The sequence below is a fragment of the Scaptodrosophila lebanonensis genome, unplaced genomic scaffold (assembly GCF_003285725.1).
Source record: "Scaptodrosophila lebanonensis strain 11010-0011.00,11010-0021.00 unplaced genomic scaffold, SlebRS2 tig00000072-arrow-pilon, whole genome shotgun sequence".
Taxonomy (NCBI): domain Eukaryota; kingdom Metazoa; phylum Arthropoda; class Insecta; order Diptera; family Drosophilidae; genus Scaptodrosophila; species Scaptodrosophila lebanonensis.
This window is the reverse complement of record NW_022060558.1, coordinates 3249784-3270798: the sequence shown is the minus strand read 5'-3', so window position 1 is coordinate 3270798 and position 21015 is coordinate 3249784. Positions and strand designations below refer to the sequence as shown.

Sequence of the window (21015 nt, the reverse complement as noted above, 5' to 3'; positions counted from 1 at the left end):
TCTTATTTAAGATAAGCAAACTTTTGTTTTGAACGCTGCGTTGCCAACTTTGTCTACTTGATTTATATTTCGATTGAAATAAATCTATCGGCAAAAGCGGTGAGCTCAACAATGCGTTCCATCCCTGCTGGGCTTGTTTGTTGTTTTGGTCGATGAGTAATTTTCAAGATTCAGTCATTCCCAGACTCAGTCGTAATTAATTCCCATTTCTCACGAGTAATTTGTATATTGCAAAATGGATTGGCTTTTCGGCAAGAAAATGTCTCCAGATGAGATGCTGCGCAAAAATCAGCGGGCCCTAAATAAGGCGATGCGCGATCTGGACCGTGAGCGCATGAAAATGGACCAGCAAGAGAAAAAAATTATAGCAGACATAAAGAAAATGGCAAAAGAGGGTCAAATGGACGCAGTGAAGATCATGGCCAAGGATTTGGTGCGCACGCGTCGATATTCAAAGAAATTCATGCTGATGAAGGCAAACATTCAGGCCGTCTCACTAAAAATACAAACGCTCAAATCCCAAAACACAATGGCACAGGCTATGAAAGGTGGGTGTGGGTGGGTCATATACGTCCGAGAAATATTTCTACTAATCACATTCCATTTAAAGGTGTCACGAAGGCAATGCAGAATATGAACCGGCAGTTGAATCTCCCACAGATACAAAAGATCCTGCAAGACTTTGAAAAGCAATCTGAAATGATGGATATGAAGGAAGAAATGATAAATGACGCAATTGACGACGCCATGGAGGATGAGGGCGATGAGGAGGAGACCGATGCCGTTGTCTCGCAAGTCCTAGACGAACTGGGTCTACAGCTGGGCGAGCAACTTGGAGATTTACCTACTGCTTCCGGCTCCCTATCCATAGCAGGTGGAGCACAGAAAACGCCAGCCGCCATTGCAGCGGGTGCCGTGGGTGGAGGTGGTTCTGGCGGCGGTGGTGGTGCAGGCGCAACCACAGCCGGCAGCAGCGGTGCCTCGTCACCCATGTCCGACGCTGACGCCGATTTGCAAGCGCGTCTGGATAAATTACGAAAGGACTAAACACCGCCTCTAGCTCTTCACCTAAACCTATAGTTTATGCATTTTTGTACGAATATGATTTGTGTCCGGTTCAAGTTTGTGTGGAACTGAAATGTTATTAAATTTAAATACCTATGTAACCCACTGCTGGAAAAAAAAACCAATAAGAACACTTGTTTATGATTAATGAACTACAACAAGCCTTTGTTTATTTTTCACTATTATCGTATTTAAGTTTCACTTTATCTTGCATATATTGAATGGTGCTAAATTAGATTAAATATTAGGGCCCTGGCTGTGGACGCACACACACACAAATGAACACAATTCCTAAAATCCCGCACAAAAAATTAGCTAGAGCTAATAACCTAAACCATGAAATGAGTCAGACAACCTCATCGATTTTGTAGTCGCTTGCGGTTCTCCCATTTCTCACTGAAAGCCCGAAGACACGAACACACGTTCCACCTCGCTAAACACCTTATCTGCGTCAGGGCTAGCATCAATGGTTTTAACCAGTCCGTTGTTTTGGAAATACTTAATAATAGGCAACGATTCATTGTAATAAGTTTGTATTCGTTTCTTCATGCTCTCCTCATTATCATCCGTTCGTCCAGAGCCGCCTTGGCCGCGTGTTAAGCAGCGTGCCACGCAAACATCTTCGCCGCAGTCGAAGAACAGCACAAACTGCATGTCCACCTTGTCGGACATTTGCTTGTTCCAGCCATCCAAATTGTCCTGGTTGCGAGGAAATCCATCAATGAGGAATCGTGACTTGCCCGACTTGTTTATGGCATTCTCGAGCAGCGAGCACGTGACCTCGACAGGTACAATTTTGCCATTACGTATGTAATCATCAATTAGTGCACCAAACTCTGAGCCCTTCCTTGCTCGCTCCTCCCTCAACAAATCGCCCGCCGACAAATGCGTAAACTGGAAACGCTCAACGATTTTTGAGCATTGAGTGCCCTTGCCAGCACCGGGTCCACCCAACACGAATACAACCTTTGGCTTCGGGCTCATAATATTGCGAGCGGCTTTGATGTGCAAGTAAACGCAATTGTTGTGATGGAGTTGGAAATGTGTTTGTGTTAATTGAGGCCAGACTTTTGTCGCTGCTCCGTTGGCACACTGCTCTAGAAGCTTTTGTCTCACTCGCGTAAATGCGCGCCACATTGGCAGCTGAAACTGAATCGATGCGTGGTTATGTATCTGGTTTTCCAATGGAAATCAAATTCTTCTGACGTCACAGCAATGCGTCAGACATGGCGGCAACAGCTGATGAACCGTCATTTTTCAACACTTGAAGATTCGCGGTATTAGCGTGTTTTGAATGGTGGCGTTTAAACATATATTATTTTAGAATATTATCTTTATCTGTGCTTAATTTATACGCATGAATCTATATATGTATGTGATTAATCATATGAGTTGAGCTTGATTTTTATGAATTAAATCTGCGACCATTTGATACGGAATGATATGCTGCGAGCCGGGCGCCAAGTCTACTTCCTCATCATCGACACCAACAATAACAGCGGGAACTGTAAACAAAACAATGAGAAAATCCACATAAAAAATAATATGTGTATATTGTTTTTTACTTACCAGCTACGTTGGCCTTTAGGAACACATGGCTCATTAGATTCGGCAGCACAATGCGCTGCTCGGCCTCCCCGCGCTGTTGATTCGGCATATACTGAGTGGCAACTTTATTGAAGTACTCATCCACATGAGCCACAAACTCTTGCGCGTATTTGCTCTCCTCAATTGATAGGCGTTTGTCTTCTGGTTCGCGTTGCGCATCTTCGTTAATAATGTGTTGCGTGTATGTCTCAATTTTCTGCAGTCGGCAGCGCAGGTAGCTGGCCATGATGTAGCGTATTCTCTCCAGCTCCATTTGATGCACCACCATGCGAAAATCATTCTTGTCTAGATCTTTCATTTGGTCCTCCATGTGTGCCACCTGGGATAACATAAGTTCCAGCATATCTGTCTGATGCTGCAGCAGCTCAGGTGCGCCCAATTCATTTGTCCACGCTGTCTCGAGAATTTCCAACACCTGTGATTATGTAGGGGTGAAGAAAGAAATCGGCAATGAGAGTGCAACAAGTAGAAAGTTTTTGTTTCCATACCTTTTGGGCAGTAATTTGCTCCACTTCATCTTCGTCATCCTCCTCATCTACATTCTGGAGCGCAGCGTCTGTGTCCAGTTCTAATTGTGTTTCGGGGACATCCAGATTTTCATTTTCCGACATTATGGTTCCCTTATTTTTTTGTTGGAATTTTGGGCTCTCATTAATAGCAGCTGCAGTTTGACTCGAACAAACAAACTGTTCGAACAGCTGACATCGGTCAAACAACAGTTTTCCAACACTAAACGCAAAACTCCACGTTATGGCTGCGACACAACAAACAGAATTCGGCAACAATTTTCGGCTAATTGTTGAGAAGATCTTTAACAATTGGCAAAATTTGCGATTGGCTGTGGAGCATGGGATGGGAGGGCGCAATGGCCAGCAGGTAAGTCGCTCATCCAGTCATACTTTCTAACCTTATTTATGCATTGACACCCTCCAGGTGGCCATACAAATAATGGATTACACATACCAATATTGTATTGGCAACGAGAACATTACCCAAGGGGAACTGCAGGAAGTGATCGAAGAGCTCATGGACCAGGAATTCAATACGCTGTGTGACGATCACTCCATACCGGAAATATGCCGCAATTTGTTGCGATACAAGCAATTGGCGTTGCAAGGGCATTATGCACAGATAGAAACAGAGCTGAGCAAGCTGCCGCAGGGCAAAGACTGGCTGCGTCCAGATGTCAAAATCACATACACACCCGTTGCGGGAGACTCGTCGTCGGACGAGGATATGGACGAAGATGACGATGACATGGAGGACGACGATGAGAGCGAAGAGGAGGCTGCTTCCAGTAGCCGAGTTACCCGCTCTCAGACACGCAAGAAACAAGCCGAGGAGTTCGTTGAGCCTGAAGAGGGTTGGACCACGGTGCGCACGGGGCGTAGAAAGTGAGGATTGTTAAAATAAAAACACGAATTGTTAGTTGTAATAGGCGGAATTTACTTCTTGTAAGTCCATAAAGCGCAATGGAGCTATAGGGGCACGTTGATTCGGCGTGTGTGTGGTTCTACATAAATCACAATATTTTAAAGGCACTGTTGCGTTCCTTGTCGGGCTTATGTTCTGTTGTTTGCATTGCAGCTGTGCCCAATCAGTAAACTCGGTACCCTTAGGAAGCGCCACTTTCGGATCTACAACCGACGAGATGGCATCAATATTTGGCGTTAATGACAGATTTATGGCAGGATATATGAATACTATGAAAAACCATGCGCCCACCAGGGCTAGGACTGGAATAAACACCGCAAAGTACTTGTCCGGAAGATAGGAATGCAAGCCGAGTTCCACTGGCAGATAAGCCCAAGCCACGTAGACGATAAAGAGTATTGTGAAGAGCATGTAGAACGCAAATCCATAGATGGCTCTATGCGGTGTGGGCGCTGGGCTGTGTTCCGGCATTCTGATCCAGCGTTGGCGCACCAAACTGTTTGATAGTATCCTGGCAGAGCAGTAGGCACTCAAAGAACGAGGTGATAGCAGTCCGCAGATTCTTCACCTGGTCGGCACTAAAATGCACGGTCAGTACGTCCCCTTCCAGACTCAGCTTTTTCTGCACAAAATTTCGGTGCGGCTCCAAGTCGACGCTTAATACACGAAAGGCGATTTCCGCATGTCGTGCCGAATCGAATGGCACTCTTATTGTTCTGTTGGTAACACTGTTTTATGGATTGCCACAGGATTATTTTAAACTTGAACTTACGACTCGTTTGTTTTATTGATGGAGTTTGGCTGAACCATTGTTTGCTAAAATCGCCTAAGAAGGAGCGCATGACGGAGGTTACCCCGTTGAATAGCAAAATGTGAAGAAGAAGCACAAACGATTTGTTTATGGTGCAAACTAGTGTTGCCAGCTCATGATCGCAGACAAACTATGTCAGATGAAAGATAAATATACATGTCGGAGAAGGGTTGGATAATTCGCGCGGCGTGACGCGCTGTTCGGCCATTTTCTTTACGTGAGCACAGCAATTCGCACTGGTAGTGTTGCCTTTGACTTCTTGAAGCAGACTGACTTGCATCACTGCTCTCTCGAGGCTCGTTGTCTTACTCGTTCTACTCTTCCTTTTTGTTCTTTGACATTTCCTTTTCTCAACTGCCTAGACAACAACAATGCGCTTTGCTCGGCTAAGGCAATATTTGCTCTTAAACCCTGCTCTTATTATAGCCTGCAAGCCGATCACATGACACATTCTCTTTGTATTTGTTTTACACACAACATCATTTAATGATTTACATTTCTTTATTTAGTGTTATTCTTCTACACGGCCTTCCTGGCTCTTACACGTCCTCGTGTAGTATCTTATCATAATGAAATTAGCAAAACAAAACTTATTCAAATAAAACTTATTCGAACAAAACTTATTCAAACGTCGGCTTCATGCCTTGCTCAATATTTTTTTTTTTTTTTTTTTTTTTTTATTATACTATATATAGTCAATCAATTCAAGTATTGCGCTTCAATTTACCATAAGTTTATCGTTACTTCGTTTATTTAACACTTCTTTGCAAGATGTGTCTTCAAATGACGGTTTTGCAGGCATTCACACACATTTGCGGCTGTGCCAACCAGTAGCTCGTACTCTTCTGCGAAAACCCGAACATCTGGATATCTCTCTATCATACCACAACTCATGGACTCCACTTGCCCTTGCAACATGATCACTTTAAGTCACATGTTCTCTACCACGACAACCGCGCCGCACGCCATGATAGACACCCTCCGTCTACACTTGTGCCATCGGTATAACTTAGTGGTACGGGCGTGGTCCTTGTGTATGACAATACTACATCGTCACTGGTGGGAGCTTGGGCTTTGGCCAATGCCTTCTTCTGCATTACCACCCTCCACATCTTCCAACTCTGCAGTAACTTGACTATCTGGTAACGGTCGCAAATACTCATGGGCATACTTGTATGTCCTCTTACTTATCAAGGACTTTAATTTATATCGGTCACCATCAAGCACTTCAATCACGACAAACGGTCCCTTAAATTTGGGGTCAAGCTTTGTTTGGTGCCGCTCTTCACTTTTGAGCAAAACATGATCTCCAACCTTATGCTTAACAATCTTTGCCTTATTTTGATCAAATCTAGCTTTATCATAGTTAGCATTTTTTAACATATTTTCTTTGGCCTGCTTTCTTAAACAATCAACATCAACTTTTTCTTCATTTATCATTGGCACTAAGCCTAGTGGTCTAGCCTCTTTGCCTATCAATAATTCCAATGGACTAACTTTTGTTACTCGATTTGTCGTGCAATTTATGGCCAACTGTACTTCATCTAATGCTTCTTGCCAGGAACGCTCGCTCGTTTCAACTGCTGTCAGCATATTTTTCATAGTGCCCATTACGCGCTCTACCTGTCCATTCGCACGACTCGCTCCCGTAGCTATCAAATGTAAATTAACGTTTTGTGATGAACAAAATTCTCGAAAAGCGGCGCTGGCAAAGCTCCTACCCTGATCAGCAATAATACGCGTAGGCACGCCAAAAATGGATATTGCTGATTTGACCGCTTTTATACAACTTTCCGTGTCCAAATTTAATGTGTGATAAAAGTAAACAAATTTAGTAAATGCGTCTACTTGTACTATGACATACTCCTTCAAATCGTTTTTGCCACTTAGTTTGCCACTTATATCAATGTGTATTGTATGCCACGGTATTTCCACCTTGGGTATCGGATGCATTTCTGCCTGAATCTTGCCCGAGGATGACTTTGATACCTTGCACGTTATACAGTTTTCTACAAACCTACGCACATATTTTGACATATTCTCGAACCAATAGTAGGTGTATACCTTATCTAATGTTTTCTCCCAACCTAAATGCATTATGGCTTCGTGTACGTGATTTATTACGGACCACCTATATGCTCTTGGTACCACTGGCAAGCAGCGCGTTCTACCATTTCTTTGAATCTTTCTATGCAGTATACCAGATCTCATTTCATACGTTCTTGCCATGTCCTCATTAAGCTCATTATTGTGCAATTTAGAAATTAAAACAGACAAATCTGGATCTCGCTGTTGTTCAGCAATCAGCCAATTGTCAGTCAGCTCAGCCAAGTCTACACGTTTCTCAGTAATATTTTTGACGGTCTTTGCTTCAGCAGGGATAGGATTTCTTGAAAGAAAATCTGCATGCAACATGCGATTCCCTTTCCTGTATTCGACTGTGAAGTCGAATGATTGTAAATATGCCCACCATCTATGCACCCGTGGAGTTAAATCAATTTTGGAACGACTAGCCTTTAATGAGTTACAATCCGTATACACTATAAATTTCTTTCCATGAAGATAATGACGGAAATGTTTAACTGCATTAAATACGGCTAGCGTCTCCAACTCGTACGAGTGATACTTGGATTCCGTACTGGTTGTGCACTTGCTATAATACTCGACTACCCTTGTTTTGCCTTCTACTTTTTGCATAAGTATTGCTCCATAGCCTTCTGAGCTCGCATCAGTGTGCAGCTCTATGGGATACTGTGGATCAAAAATGATCAAAACCGGCTCGTTAGTTAATATGGTAATAATCTTTTGACGTATACACTCGTGTTCTGGCTTCCAATGGAAGCTACCATTCTTGGAGGTGAGGTGATATAGTGGCTTCATTTGCTCTGAAAATTGTGGCACAAATTGTCGAAAGTATGATGCCAAACCTATAAATTGCCTCAGCTGTGTAACTGATTGCGGTTGTGATAACGCTGCCAAGGCATGTATCTTCCGAGAATTAGGTTTAATTTGACCATCTTCGACTTGATAACCCAAATATTCAACATTAGGTTTGAGGAATGTGCATTTCTTTACATTGAAAGAAAATCCGGCGTTGGTCAGAAGTTCCAATACCACCTTTAATCTATGAAATGCCTCTTCTTTAGTGCCTGCTACAATCAAAACATCATCGATGTAAACAATGGCATACGAGTATGCCAGCTCACCCAAGGCACGTGTTATTGCTCGCTGAAATACCGATGAGGCGTTCTTTAACCCGAAGGGCATGGATAAGAATTCGTATTGACCCTCAGCTGTTACAAATGCCGTACGTTCAATTGAGTCAGCATGTATGGGAACCTGGTAAAATCCGCTAGCCATGTCTAAACTTGAAAAATATTTTCCTTCTCGCAGTCTGTTGATTTGATCCGATATCAACGGCAGTGGATATTTGTCTGCTATAGTATTGGCATTTAACTCTCGATAATCAATGCATAGGCGGTCACTGCCATCTTTCTTTTTAACTAGCAGCATCGGACTGGCAAACGGAGAACAGCTCGGACGTATTACATTAGCTTTTAACAGCTCTTTTATTTGTTTCCTCACTATTTCTCTCTCATCTGCGCTAAGTCTATATGGACGCCTTTGCACGATTTTGTTTGGATCTATCAAACGAATTTCTAGTTCACCTGTTGTTACACGACTCTTTGGTATGCCACTTATAAATCTTTCAGCATAATGTTGCCATATTTCTATCAATTTATTTCTGTCTTCATCACTTAATTCTTCATCATTATTTAAATGTTCTAGATAGCACCTATTTGTTGTATCTGAAACAATGTTGACAGCCTTTGTTTTATAAATACTGAACTTTTCAGCGTCCATGGCAACGCCGAAGCCAAGGCTCAAAATTTCACGACCAACCATTACATTGTGCTTTAAAAACTTATCCAATACTACATGAAATAATATTTCCAGAGTATGCTCACATATTTGAACAGTCGTATGAATTTGTAAATTACTATACACGGAATTTTCACCAATGCCTTTCAGCATAACTGTACTGAAAATTCTCTTTCCAGCAAATTTATTTGCCATTTTCTCTTTTATCAAAGAGCACTCGGCGCCCGAGTCAAAGAAGAATGGAATGAGCTCACCAAATTGCAACAATAGTCCCGTTGGTTCCATTACTGTGCAGACATCTACTCGCTTCTCTTGTATGTTGCTTTTGCTCGCTGCTTCTAGTCCCCGTGTGCACATCGTTGAAATGTGGCCAGTCTTGCCACATTTAAAACACGTCACTGCGCCTCGCTCTCTCGCTGTTGCTGAATTGCTTTGCATCTGGTTTGTTCTCGGTGCATTTCTCTCGTCCATTTTCCTCTTGCGGCATTCTGCCATTTTGTGTCCAGGTTTTTCACAATAATGGCATTTCATAATAGAAGACGACTTGTACCTTTTCTTCTCGGGGCCAGATGTGTGTTCCGAAGTGATTTGCACGTTGCGTTTACCAAAAGCGTATGCTTTCAACTGCTGCTGGAGCTCGCTTCGTGTTTTGATGTTCGTTGTAAACGCCATACGCTGCAGCCTCGTATCAATTTGCGAGGTATGTGCCAGCACGAACGAGACTGCTATTTCTTCTGCGCTCATTTGCTTCCATTTCGTCATTAGTGACGTCACCAATCTGCTTGCATACACCGATAGACACTCGTTTGCGTTCGGTCGGCCGTTAAGAATGTTTAAGAAAATGGCGGCTGGCGTCTCTATACCCTCGTATCGCTGCAGAAACAATTCCTTAAATTCAAGCCAGGTTATTCCAGCATAGCAAATCTGGGACAACCACTGCGATGCGCCTCCATTTAGGGAGCTGCTAAGTGCGATGACCAATGCACTACCTTCTAAGGGATTTTCGGACATTATCATGTCTGCTGTTTTACACCATGCAGACGCGTCCGCGCTCGTGTCGTCAGGGTCGAACTTTGGCAACACAATTATTTTTTCTTTATGAGACTCTGCATATGGCACTTGCATAACTTTTATCAATTCCATAAAATTACGATTCTGTGACTCAAACAGAGTTCGCCAATCATTGTCAGAATGTCTTTGGGGCGAGGCCGATCCCACTTCTGATGTCGGAGAAGGGTTGGATAATTCGCGCGGCGTGACGCGCTGTTCGGCCATTTTCTTTACGTGAGCACAGCAATTCGCACTGGTAGTGTTGCCTTTGACTTCTTGAAGCAGACTGACTTGCATCACTGCTCTCTCGAGGCTCGTTGTCTTACTCGTTCTACTCTTCCTTTTTGTTCTTTGACATTTCCTTTTCTCAACTGCCTAGACAACAACAATGCGCTTTGCTCGGCTAAGGCAATATTTGCTCTTAAACCCTGCTCTTATTATAGCCTGCAAGCCGATCACATGACACATTCTCTTTGTATTTGTTTTACACACAACATCATTTAATGATTTACATTTCTTTATTTAGTGTTATTCTTCTACATACATGTATGTATATAATAAAACCCATATTCAAAAAAAATTTGACTTTCACGTTTTTAAAAGTAGTAAATTCAGGGACTACAATCATTATTAATGTTAATATAAAAATTACAAAATAATGATTATTTAATAATTTTATTCATTCATTCACAATATAATGATTAATTTTGAGTTTTACATTGAAACTTAACCAATCATTATTTATGAGCAAAAATATAAGACTCATAAAGTAATGATTATTCTTTAAGTTCTATTGATCAAAAATAAACTTTAAGTTGTAACTGTCGCTTCCTTTTTAATAGGGAAAACAACAAAATCTATATATCCTTAAATAATAAGTCAATAATCATTATTTTATGAGTTTTATTTTTTTGCTTTAAAATAATGATTATTAGTTAGGTTGTAATGAATAACTTAAAATTAATTACTCCATTTTCAGAGAATGAATTAAACTTAAAACTTTTAAATCATGGTGAAAATGTATAGATAATCGCCAAAAATGATATTAGAAAATTCCTCGCTTTCTCTTTAAAAAATCTTTATTTGCGGTCCCTGAGTAAATTTTCAAGCCTCAAGCCTTACTTGGTATACGATAAATCTGTATACGTATAAGATATTATTGAGCGATTTCATTATTTTAAAATCCAGCACACGATGATTTTGTAATATGTTTAAGGATTTCAATACGCAATTCTCCATGTTAGAAACTCTTAATGTAAATGAACGTTTAAAAGTCAATCAAATTACATAAAAAAACATTAATTTGCGAATGTAGACCAATAAATCTGAGGTGCCGTAACTAAAGGAAGGATTTTTCGTTCTAATATTTTTATTCAGTGCTTTGTAAAAAGCCATCACCAATACATCTCCAGAAAATGCTTAATTCCCAGCACTTGCAGACAAATCATTTAGCACAATCAAAATTGGAAGAAACATTGAATATTTGTATTTTTTGTTTATTAAAAATTATTCCGCGTCCAATTATTGTTTCAAACAAAAATCTCTTAACATTTACTTCTTGGACTTAACACCGGTTTTAGGTGCGGGTTTCTTCGACGCAGTTTTTACAGCGCCCTTGGCTCCGGTTTTGCCGGCGGGTTTCTTGGTTGCGGCCGCCTTGGTGGGTTTCTTTTCAACCACCTTCTTGACGGGTTTCACCAATGCCTCACGCTGGCTTTTCAGGGCCTTGACAATCTTCTGTTCCTCGATGAGGAAAGCACGCACAATACGCTCGCGCAGGCAGCCATGGCAAAGCACACCTCCGTAGGTGCGGGAGACTGTCTTGTGACGTTTCGACAAGCGAGTCCGCTGGCTGGGGCGAGATGGTGTGATGCCCTTTAGCTTCTCCTTGCACTGACCGCAGCGTGGCACAGTTGGGTTCTTCTTGACGTACTGGTATACCAGGCGGCCGCCGGGTGTGCGCACACTGTAAACAACAAAACCATTTAATATTTTGCTACAATTGGAAATCGGCAATCTCGAAAAAATACTTACATGCGCCTCCTGTTGGACTTGGTATTGTAGGACAGACGTCTCCTCAAAGTCAAGCGCTGCACCATTTTGCGGCTACATCACCAATTGATAACCCATGAAGATTCAGCGATATAATCGGTTGCAAAAGGAGCGTGAAATGGAGAAGAGAGTGTGGAACCAAGATAAGAAATAGTTTATAATAAAATATACATGTTCCGCAAACATCGCGTGACCTATTTCTGGATGTTAGCGTTGTTAATTTGCAGATGTTTACGGATTATTCTTCAAAAAAAATTAAACGTCTACATACTTCTAGTAATAAACCAAAAGAGAGAAAGAAGCAGAAAATCGACGTGAAGTTGGATGCGCTTGAGGCGATAGCAAGTATCGAGTCCAAATATCGGCTAATCGATATCTTTACTAAACAGCTGTGCGCGCACATTTTGTAAATAAACGTGCGGCGTCAATAAAAATAAATAAACGCAAATTTAAGCTGCAAGATGAGTTTTCTGAAACCCCAGACGCACATAGAGAAGGGTGATATAGTCATTTTGTACCTTAGTGTCAATTCTATGCACGCCATTGAAGCTGTGCCCACGATATTAAATAAAAAAGGCGAAACCATACCACACATCTTCCAGACACCCTACGGCTCCCTCAAAGTTGAAAGTAAGCAATAAGATAAAATATATTCAGTAAAAAACTTTGCATCTTATAAAGGCATTATTGGCGTGAAGTATGGCAGTCGGGTTGAACTTTCTAAGGGCTGGGCACATGTTTTGCAACCAAATCCGGAATTGTGGACACAAACACTGCCACATCGCACACAAATCATCTACACTCCCGACATAAGTATGATACTGCATCAACTAGAGGTGCGTCCTGGCGCTGTGGTGGTTGAGTCGGGTACTGGCTCGGGCTCATTGTCGCATTTTTTCTTGCGTGCTCTTAAACCGACTGGCCATCTCCACACTTTTGATTTTCATGATTTGCGTGCAACGCAGGCGCGCGACGAGTTTCGTAAGCATGGTCTGGAGTCTTTCGTAACGGTCTACCATAGGGATGTGTGCAATTTGGGCTTCACCAGCGAACTCGATGGTAGAGCGGATGCTGTGTTTTTGGATCTACCAGCGCCGGATTTGGCAGTGCCACATGCATTCAAGGCGTTGAAGTTGTCTGGTGAGTGAAACGCTTTGATAGTTGGCCAGTCAACGGTGACAACAAGTTGTCAGCGCCCTTTGCGCACAGCCGACCAACGTCCAAGCATCAAACAAACTAACAAACAAACCAACAAACAAAAAGGCAAGACTTGTCGCTGCTGGCCGCTCACTGAGGCAGTCAATCTACCATTTCATTGTGTTTGACATTGAATGAGCCCGCTTTTGACACTTGACGTGCTGTGCGATTGCCGGCCAGGCAAGTTTGTCACTCATTAGTGACCGATTCAACCGATTCTCAACTTTTGCAGGCGGTCGCTTTTGCTCCTTCTCACCCTGCATTGAGCAGTCGCAGCGTTGCATAAATGCGTTGTCTAAGCTGGGTTTCAACGAGATCTGCTCCATGGAGGTGCTGCAGCAGGAAAATGTGGTGAAGACACGCACTGTGCCGGTCATTGATTTGGAATTTCTGAAGCAACCCAAGAGCAGTAGCAGCGAGGCCACCAAAACACCCAAAGAGCTGAAAAAGTATCTTACATCCAGTAATCCCCAAGTGCTTCCCGGTCACACGGGCTTTCTTACGTTCGCCACACTGCCGCCGAACATTGCGAAAACATGATAACGCCACATTTTTGTATGTGTCCAATAAAGTTTAAGTATTTTATTTGCGCGTTTCATTCATCGAAAGAAAAATCGTTATAGAAACTGGACTCAACCTGCCTCATGCAGCCGCAATGATAGCAACGTTGCATCTGCGCCATTTTGTCCACCCTACGACTCCAGGATTTGCGTCCTGGCGCCCAAGGAATGCGTTGTTCGGGTATTTCAATTTCAGTGCGTTCCGGATTGCCTGCACATGTGGGACAACGACCCACGACGCTTGGCTTTGGCACCATGCCATAGATAAGTGGGCCTGGTGGGGGTGCGCCATAAATGGTTACAATTTGTGGAAGGCTGGAGTAGGGACGCGCGGGGAAAAGTTTCTCGCGATTGAGAAAGCTGCAAAAACAATATGGGATTTTCTATTAGCGATACGAATTTTGAAGTGATCCATTTAGATAATATTTATAATACATTTGCGAGTGCCAAAATTGGTTCAAATGAAAGACCTTAAAAGACAGACCTCCCTGAAAATAAAAGTCTAAAAAATGTAAGATTTGTTGAAGAGTTTTAAGGATATTCTTGGCCCAAAACTGGAATTTCCTTAAGTCCCTGGCTTAAGGAATCTGGGTGGCTTGTAGGCTTTTTACTTGGAAAGCATTTACTTTTATACAAGTTGTAGAATTGTCGGTGTAACTAAGTACCAATTTGTGAAGTAATTCCAGTGCCATTTAGTCATAAAATGAAGAAAAAATTTAGGTACCTTTTAGATTAATAATTAATTCGATTAATATCACTTTAAGACAAATACGAAAAATTTCATTTTCAAAAAGTAGAATAATTTCTGTTATTTTATAATGCAGCCAACTTCCCCTAGATTAAATTGCACCTCATTAAGGGAAGCGGCGATAAAGGTGGAAAGTAGTATCGTTTTTGTTGGATTTACAATTTGAATTTGCTTTCCCTGGCATTATCTAAAGATTTCCGACTTATCACTAATTGAAAGGAACCCTAACTCACTTGGGCCTTGGCTCCAACCATAAGTTGTTCATGCGCTTGCTGCGCATTATGTCGGCGAGTTTCTGTAATAGTCGCAAATTCTCTCTCTCGATTTGCTGCTGCCGCTCCTTCTCGTTCTGCTGCTTCTTCCACTTGCGCTGCACATGCTCGTGTTGGCGAGGAGTGTGGGTATCTATAGCCGGGCGAGCGGACATAACCTTCTCGCGATGCTGGGCATAGCGCAGCTGCTCCCAGGGCTGGTTCAGCAATTTGTCGCGTCGAGAGATCATTTCGAAGTATTAAGCGCAACTAAGTATTACAGTTACAAGCCGCAGTTGGAATCCACTGGAAACTCGTCTATCTGTTGTCGCCTGTTTACAACTATAAACATGGGCGTCCATAACAACCTTGGAGCATGCGAGCTGTGGGGATTGTCAGGACGACTGACTGACTGCCAGGCTGGCTGACTGACTACGCGCTGCCAACGCAACGCACACTTGAACACACATACATACTTACATATGTATACCTGTATACACATGAAAATATTGCACAATCATGCACATGATTAAGTTCACGCCAACCGTTTCGCGAGCCGCGAGTTTGCGATTCTTCTCGCTGCTCTCTCTGTCGGCTTCGCCTCAGCTGTCCGACTGTCTATCCAAACAGTGACATCCATACGCCCGTCAGCTGACGTACTCGGCCGCCTGTTGACTGTTGTGGCTGCTGCTTGACTTGCAAATTTGCAGCCGGGCTAGCGATTGCTGCCGTTACATAATTTTAAATACTCTGCATCCTTGAAATCGGTAACAAGGGTATTTCCACTTGCTACGTCTGTTGGGAGTGGCCTCCCCATGACTTATACAGGTCTTTTTTTTTATCAGCATTGTCTTTTTTCAAAATGTTGTCCTGCAATTGCAAAGTATGTAATGAATGATTAAATGTAGAATGTATTTAAGTTAATAGTCCAATAAAACAGGGGAGCAATATCGTCGAATATGAGTAATTAGGAGATATGTGCACGAATACGTACTTGTAATTAAGTTGGTCTTAGATGAGTACATATAAATATATACATATGTATATAATTTTCTAATCTAATTACAATACATGATTATTATTACTATTTTGGTCCTTTTCAAATGCTTATATTCGCTGACCTATTGATTACATCATAAAAGCATGTGGTTTTTAACAGAAAATTATAACACTTAATTTCATAAGTAAATGTTAGCTATTATTTCTCCTTTTTCAGTAAAAAGATCATTTGTTATTTATTTTTCTTATGTAGCTATTTTTTATGTATGAATAAAAAGCAAGCCGACTGCAAATTAACTGTTAACTGAAATATTGATTATAGCTGATAAAAAATATATTTCAGAAAGCAAACCTCCGAAGAATTGGCGGCAGAGAAGTCCAGCTTACAGTTATATTTTAATGTTTGCATCCATCGGGGTCTCCTCAGCGTCCATTAAGGGTATTCTATAGCTGAGTCTTGTCTCACTTGTTAAAGCTAGAGTACGCTGGGCTTGAACTTGTCCTTGTTAGGCGGTCTGTGTGTAGTAGCCGCTTGCGGTTTGACTGAACGCTGATGTTGCACCCCTGGCCCTTCACATCGTTTTCCTTTTCTTATATTGCCATGTCTTTCTCTGCTGCTCTCTGGTGTGGCGGCAAATGCGCTTTCTTCTTTGGCTGCTCATATGTCAACTGCCAACATCATCGTTGTTGGCAACATGTTGTTGTTGTTGTTGCTGTTACTGTAGCTGTTGCTGGTCTAGCCCGTCGTTGTTCTAAATATTTCGCTTGTCGTTTAGTGTTTGATTGATGTTAAGTGTTTGCTCAATAATTTCACTAGCAACTAGCCGCAACTAAAAACCTCCCCAGGCAAACAAAGGCAAAGAAAAAAAAACAATGAAAAATCGAATTGGAAAAACAAAAACAATTCTTTTTGCCTTGTCAGCCTTGGCTCTGCGCTTGTTTATTCAATGTGCCAACTTTATTAGCCCCCCGCGTTGCGCGTTACAAATGCGTCTATTGTTTGTGGTAGTAGTAGTGGTTGTTGTTGTTGCTGTTGCTGTGGTTGCTGCTGCAGCATTGCGTGTTGCTGCCAACATGTTGCTGCTTGCTGTTGCTCTTTGCCTGCCTTTTGGTGGGCGTGAGTTAGCACTATTATCAAATTAAAAGCTATGCCGCTTATTGGCGAGTTAATTGGAAGATCTGTAATTTGATAGTTGCAACGTGTTGCTTATCACAGCTCTTGCTGTTGCTGTTGCTCTTAATGTTGCTGTTGCTGTTGGGCTTGCCTGCGCTTTGTTATTTGTACAATTATCTTGTTAGCTGATCGACAACTGTAACGAATTTTCACTGTCCTATACAGTTATGAGTCTGCCACACGCTGCGCCTTGCCGCTTTTAACAGTCGAATAGACAACAATTTGTTGTTGCTGTTGGCGACCACACTAAACACCTGCTTAGCTTATGCATAAATTTTCAGCTAGAAATGCTCATTTTATTGAAAATATTTTATTAAATTGCGTTTAATTGTATTATTTATCTATGTATTTGTATACATGTTGATGTGTATTTATATGTATGTGTCCGGGGAGCAGTGCTGCCCTCCAGCTAAATGGCCAGTTTCTCACCTTTAGAAGCGGCGGCAGCAACAACAGGGCGCACATAAATGTGAGCGCTGTAGAAAATTATGGCTAACTTAGTGGCAGGATAGTGACAATGAAATGTGCATACTCTGCCCGCAACGTACATGGGAATCTGTACAACATTAAACAAGCTTTCGATCAACGTGATTGTATGGTCAGTTTCTTAAAAGATTATCAAATCCTCCAGTTTTTGATGACTATAAAAAAGTCTAAACGTGGAATTAATTTATAATAAAGTTTTCTTGTAACAATTTTAATTTTAAAAGAAGTTTATTTATATTTATTTTTAAACAAAAGTAAACAAATTCTGAAAATAAACTTGTGTTTGATGATTGGTGCCATAGTCCAAAAAGCTAAAAATTTGAATGTGTTTCAAAATAGACGCAGAACTTGATCCATGGTTGACGAATATTAAAACAAATGAAATCATTTCTTTACTCTTCTCCGATCTCGGATAGATTTGCATTGATCATTGCATATAATGGTATAATATCAAGATTGTCTTTAAAATGTCGAATTCGCAACAACTTGTTGAAAAATGTTTGTTACCCTTACTTTATACAAAATAAAAGTTTGTATTCATCAAGGCATTCACAGACAAACAGCTGATTTTCTTTTTAAATTAGAAAATAACGTTTAATTTCAATAATCAATGCAAACTGCACCTCACTACCATTGCTTACAGAATTTCAATGCAATTTTCAATTTAATATTTTAGTTATTAATAAATTAGCGGGATTACAAAAATCTATAAAAATTCAGAATTAAAATTAAAACTTTACGATAATGGAAGTGTGAATTGGTGTCTTTTCTTTTGCTTTAAATGTCGTCATTTTTTCTCGATTTCGTCACTCAACAAGTTCGTATAATACTCGCCGCTGACGATGTACAGAACTTTTTTGAACACCTTATCAATTCTGGCGTACTTTTAGGTAATTCATTACCATTTTGCTGATTTTTTGGACCTTCTCTGGGTCGGTTTTGTTTGGACTGAGATTTTCCAAACCACAATCGCAATCAATAGAATACCTTGGGTATACATATTTAAACTCGTTTAAAAGTTTTTTAATCTTTTAAAATATGAATTATTAGTTAGATCTGCATAGGCTCAGGACTTGAATTCTCATCTCATGAACAACTTGCCATTCTACGAAACTCAAAAATTCTATCGGGCAACTTAAATTTGTAAGCAAACATTAAATCATCGGACATTTTGAGACGTGCATTAAAACTTGTTACAAATTTATATGCTTAGCTCATGCATCTCATACTAACTAAAAGGGTATGTACATACATAGGGAACTGTAGATGAGTGGCGTACAAAGTGCATCACCAAAGACTGTCCATTTATTACAACATGCGCCGGCGACAGGCCAACAACTGCAGCCTCAAACCTCCTCAAACAAGAAGAAGAAGAGCAGCGACAGCAACAACAACAAGTCAGTCGAAAACTGCGATTTGCTGTCAGCTAATAATAATAATTTCGATATTGAAAATACGTTTTCTTAGTTAGGTACGACACTAAACGATTTCGCCCAGTCGTTGAGCGTCAGTGCTAAAAGTCAGGCAACAACAACAGCAGCGACAGCAACAACAACAACGACCATGTTGACCGTTGGTGGGGGCGTGTTATTTGCTGCTGCTTCTTCTCTGCCCACCAACAGCAACAACAACAAACAACTGCTTGGTAAGCGTTTTTGCAGACAGGTGGTACGCCAGCAAAGTTGTTGCTGTTGTTGTAAGTCTCTATGCCGGGTGTCGATGTTGCAGGGTCGTCGTCGTCGTTGTCTTTGGTCGCCGTTCAACGCTTGGTGTTCAATATGAGCCACAATTGAGGCATTTAATCGAGCATCTCTTAACACGCCTTGGAATGTTGACTTATTATTGCCCGTGTGCGCTGCAAAAAACAAAAAAACAACAACAACAACAGCAACAACAAAATAAAAAACGTTTGCTGTGCCACTTTGCTTGTTGCACTCTCTACCTAGCCCCATCTCTCTCTCTCTCTCTCTCCCCCTATATATGCATACATATATATCTCTCTCTATCTAGCGCTGTGGCTGCCGCGTCGGTGCGCCGAGTCTGTAGTTACCTCACAATAAAAGCGTTTATCATCATTAGACTCAATCTAAAGACGTTTTGGCCGGGGTTATCATGTTGATTATGTTGTGTGAAAACAAATTACATTTTCGCAAGCTCAACGCTTTTTCTTTAACACCAGTTTTTATATATCCGAGAGGTTTTGCCTGCCCTCTGTCCATTGCCTTTTTTTTACACCCGCACAGCGCACACGGCTGCCTAATTATTGAAATTCTCGACTTGTTGCAGTTGTTTCTGCGGTTGTTGTTCCTGTTGCTGTTCAATCCGCTCAATTGTCTTATTGACAAACCAATTGCTTGGCCTGTAGCAACAAATAACAACAACTGCAGTAACCACTGCAACAGAGATAGGGAGAGAGAGAGAGAGAGCCAAAGAAATGCAACTAATTTTTTGTGAAAGGCTTTGTGTGAGCTTTTTGGGTTTCTTTCTGTGCTTTGGTTGCCGTGAGAAAATTGCAAATCAAAAATATTTCTACTAATGCCAATAATTGCTTTTAAATTTGTGCTCAAAATGTACTCACAACAGCCACATTTTAAGCCTTAAGCTATGTACTTGACTTTGCGCCAATAATTGAGCTTCGAGCGAGACTTTGTCTTTGGCATTTGAAAATAGGTAAGCTGCTTAAGAACAGCTTACTAGATTTCAACGAATTATCCAATCCCATTCTACAAAGCAAGGCAAATCAGAACATAGGAAAAATGTTGGTGAACATTTTGGCATTGAAAGTTTCTAGAACGTCAGCTCACAAACTAAAAAGTAAAAAGTACAAAGTACGGTAATATACAACATTTTGATAATTTAATATCAAAATAAAGGCCGCCTATTTATCTGTTCGTATGAATATCTAAGCCAGAACAAGTAGGGCAACAAATTTTAAAAAAAATAGTTTAAAAATTTTACTTTTTTTTTGGTTTTTAAAATTTTAATTTTATTTAATTTTTATATTTTTTTATATCTAAATAGAGTGCGACATTGAAGATGTTAAGGAGATTAATAAATCTTTGGATATAGATAATTATTATTAGTAATTTATGAAAATTAAGTATTTTATTTCGAACATTAGAACTGAACGAGATTATTACAAGCCATATATATATAGGGTATTTATTTAACTGGTTCATACATCGTCCAGGAATTTTTATTATTTTGATTTTATCCCACATATATAGAATCTCGTAGAATAACGCTATAGACAGATATTGCTATTTTATAGAGTTCTCTAATTACTTGATAGTACTGTATACAAACGAAACCAATTCTTATGTCTAACCATCCAATCAAATGCATATGTATGGAATACAAGTTTTTTATTTGCGTTGATGGGTAAATAAAATTGTTCATTTCCTGTCCACTCACTGCTGTTTTGAAGAGTGTAACAGAAATGTTTTTTTTGTACTATAAGTTATAAATATAACAGTATAATTAAAAAAGAAGGTATTGGTATTATTGGTGTTAGAGAATGTCAAAAGCATAGCTGATATGAAAGTATATCCGCTCAACTGAAAATAATTGGTTAAATAATTCATTGCAGAAGGGACTGAGACGTTCAATGCGGGTTTCTGGTGGTCTCAGTGTAAAAACCCTATAACTATTAAATTCGATCTGTAAAACATCAACTGAAATTAACTAAACTAAGTAAA

At 40.7% G+C, this 21015-nt stretch overlaps 9 protein-coding genes across 9 annotated transcripts; 3 read left to right on the top strand and 6 right to left on the bottom strand.

The window, feature by feature from the left end:
- The first annotated feature begins 148 nt into the window (after positions 1 to 148).
- On the top strand, positions 149 to 1217 carry LOC115625507 (charged multivesicular body protein 2a). Its single transcript, XM_030520570.1, has 2 exons — positions 149 to 548; positions 611 to 1217. The coding sequence occupies exons 1-2, from the start codon at positions 236 to 238 to the stop codon at positions 1045 to 1047; spliced, it is 750 nt and encodes a 249-aa protein (XP_030376430.1). The 5' UTR covers positions 149 to 235; the 3' UTR covers positions 1048 to 1217.
- On the bottom strand, positions 1210 to 2240 carry LOC115625508 (UMP-CMP kinase). Its single transcript, XM_030520572.1, has one exon. The coding sequence runs from the start codon at positions 2200 to 2202 to the stop codon at positions 1459 to 1461; it is 744 nt and encodes a 247-aa protein (XP_030376432.1). The 5' UTR covers positions 2203 to 2240; the 3' UTR covers positions 1210 to 1458.
- A 113-nt stretch (positions 2241 to 2353) lies between these two features.
- LOC115625509 (DNA replication complex GINS protein SLD5) lies at positions 2354 to 3344 on the bottom strand. The gene is made up of 3 exons (XM_030520573.1): positions 3162 to 3344; positions 2635 to 3088; positions 2354 to 2570 (listed from the first exon to the last, which is right to left on the bottom strand). Exons 1-3 carry the CDS (start codon positions 3282 to 3284, stop codon positions 2449 to 2451), a joined length of 699 nt encoding a protein of 232 aa, XP_030376433.1. The 5' UTR covers positions 3285 to 3344; the 3' UTR covers positions 2354 to 2448.
- Positions 3345 to 3389: 45 nt separating this feature from the next.
- Positions 3390 to 4108, top strand: LOC115625510 (pre-rRNA-processing protein TSR2 homolog). The gene is made up of 2 exons (XM_030520574.1): positions 3390 to 3549; positions 3607 to 4108. The coding sequence occupies exons 1-2, from the start codon at positions 3424 to 3426 to the stop codon at positions 4069 to 4071; spliced, it is 591 nt and encodes a 196-aa protein (XP_030376434.1). The 5' UTR covers positions 3390 to 3423; the 3' UTR covers positions 4072 to 4108.
- On the bottom strand, positions 4082 to 4601 carry LOC115625511 (phosphatidylinositol N-acetylglucosaminyltransferase subunit P). Its single transcript, XM_030520575.1, has one exon. The coding sequence runs from the start codon at positions 4576 to 4578 to the stop codon at positions 4099 to 4101; it is 480 nt and encodes a 159-aa protein (XP_030376435.1). The 5' UTR covers positions 4579 to 4601; the 3' UTR covers positions 4082 to 4098.
- LOC115625512 (EKC/KEOPS complex subunit LAGE3) lies at positions 4511 to 5036 on the bottom strand. Its single transcript, XM_030520576.1, has 2 exons — positions 4880 to 5036; positions 4511 to 4823 (listed from the first exon to the last, which is right to left on the bottom strand). The coding sequence occupies exons 1-2, from the start codon at positions 4915 to 4917 to the stop codon at positions 4544 to 4546; spliced, it is 318 nt and encodes a 105-aa protein (XP_030376436.1). The 5' UTR covers positions 4918 to 5036; the 3' UTR covers positions 4511 to 4543.
- A 6289-nt stretch (positions 5037 to 11325) lies between these two features.
- On the bottom strand, positions 11326 to 11956 carry LOC115625207 (60S ribosomal protein L34). The gene is made up of 2 exons (XM_030520176.1): positions 11885 to 11956; positions 11326 to 11816 (listed from the first exon to the last, which is right to left on the bottom strand). The coding sequence occupies exons 1-2, from the start codon at positions 11947 to 11949 to the stop codon at positions 11402 to 11404; spliced, it is 480 nt and encodes a 159-aa protein (XP_030376036.1). The 5' UTR covers positions 11950 to 11956; the 3' UTR covers positions 11326 to 11401.
- A 391-nt stretch (positions 11957 to 12347) lies between these two features.
- Positions 12348 to 13684, top strand: LOC115625468 (tRNA (adenine(58)-N(1))-methyltransferase catalytic subunit TRMT61A). The gene is made up of 3 exons (XM_030520517.1): positions 12348 to 12532; positions 12584 to 13042; positions 13332 to 13684. Exons 1-3 carry the CDS (start codon positions 12364 to 12366, stop codon positions 13637 to 13639), a joined length of 936 nt encoding a protein of 311 aa, XP_030376377.1. The 5' UTR covers positions 12348 to 12363; the 3' UTR covers positions 13640 to 13684.
- A 10-nt stretch (positions 13685 to 13694) lies between these two features.
- LOC115625439 lies at positions 13695 to 15048 on the bottom strand. The gene is made up of 2 exons (XM_030520485.1): positions 14641 to 15048; positions 13695 to 14019 (listed from the first exon to the last, which is right to left on the bottom strand). Exons 1-2 carry the CDS (start codon positions 14907 to 14909, stop codon positions 13695 to 13697), a joined length of 594 nt encoding a protein of 197 aa, XP_030376345.1. The 5' UTR covers positions 14910 to 15048.
- Positions 15049 to 21015: the final 5967 nt, after the last annotated feature.

Coding starts and splice junctions, on each gene's coding strand:
- LOC115625507 (XM_030520570.1), top strand. CDS start 236: ATGGATTGGCTTTTCGGCAAGAAAATGTCTCCAGATGAGATGCTGCGC. Junction 549..610: donor AATGGCACAGGCTATGAAAG/GTGGGTGTGGGT, acceptor TTCCATTTAAAG/GTGTCACGAAGGCAATGCAG.
- LOC115625508 (XM_030520572.1), bottom strand. CDS start 2,202: ATGTGGCGCGCATTTACGCGAGTGAGACAAAAGCTTCTAGAGCAGTGT.
- LOC115625509 (XM_030520573.1), bottom strand. CDS start 3,284: ATGTCGGAAAATGAAAATCTGGATGTCCCCGAAACACAATTAGAACTG. Junction 3,089..3,161: donor AGCAAATTACTGCCCAAAAG/GTATGGAAACAA, acceptor ACATAATCACAG/GTGTTGGAAATTCTCGAGAC. Junction 2,571..2,634: donor CCTAAAGGCCAACGTAGCTG/GTAAGTAAAAAA, acceptor TTTTGTTTACAG/TTCCCGCTGTTATTGTTGGT.
- LOC115625510 (XM_030520574.1), top strand. CDS start 3,424: ATGGCTGCGACACAACAAACAGAATTCGGCAACAATTTTCGGCTAATT. Junction 3,550..3,606: donor GAGGGCGCAATGGCCAGCAG/GTAAGTCGCTCA, acceptor GACACCCTCCAG/GTGGCCATACAAATAATGGA.
- LOC115625511 (XM_030520575.1), bottom strand. CDS start 4,578: ATGCCGGAACACAGCCCAGCGCCCACACCGCATAGAGCCATCTATGGA.
- LOC115625512 (XM_030520576.1), bottom strand. CDS start 4,917: ATGGTTCAGCCAAACTCCATCAATAAAACAAACGAGTC. Junction 4,824..4,879: donor ATCAATAAAACAAACGAGTC/GTAAGTTCAAGT, acceptor TGTTACCAACAG/AACAATAAGAGTGCCATTCG.
- LOC115625207 (XM_030520176.1), bottom strand. CDS start 11,949: ATGGTGCAGCGCTTGACTTTGAGGAGACGTCTGTCCTACAATACCAAG. Junction 11,817..11,884: donor AAGTCCAACAGGAGGCGCAT/GTAAGTATTTTT, acceptor TGTTGTTTACAG/TGTGCGCACACCCGGCGGCC.
- LOC115625468 (XM_030520517.1), top strand. CDS start 12,364: ATGAGTTTTCTGAAACCCCAGACGCACATAGAGAAGGGTGATATAGTC. Junction 12,533..12,583: donor CGGCTCCCTCAAAGTTGAAA/GTAAGCAATAAG, acceptor CATCTTATAAAG/GCATTATTGGCGTGAAGTAT. Junction 13,043..13,331: donor CAAGGCGTTGAAGTTGTCTG/GTGAGTGAAACG, acceptor CAACTTTTGCAG/GCGGTCGCTTTTGCTCCTTC.
- LOC115625439 (XM_030520485.1), bottom strand. CDS start 14,909: ATGATCTCTCGACGCGACAAATTGCTGAACCAGCCCTGGGAGCAGCTG. Junction 14,020..14,640: donor TGGTTGGAGCCAAGGCCCAA/GTGAGTTAGGGT, acceptor TTGTTTTTGCAG/CTTTCTCAATCGCGAGAAAC.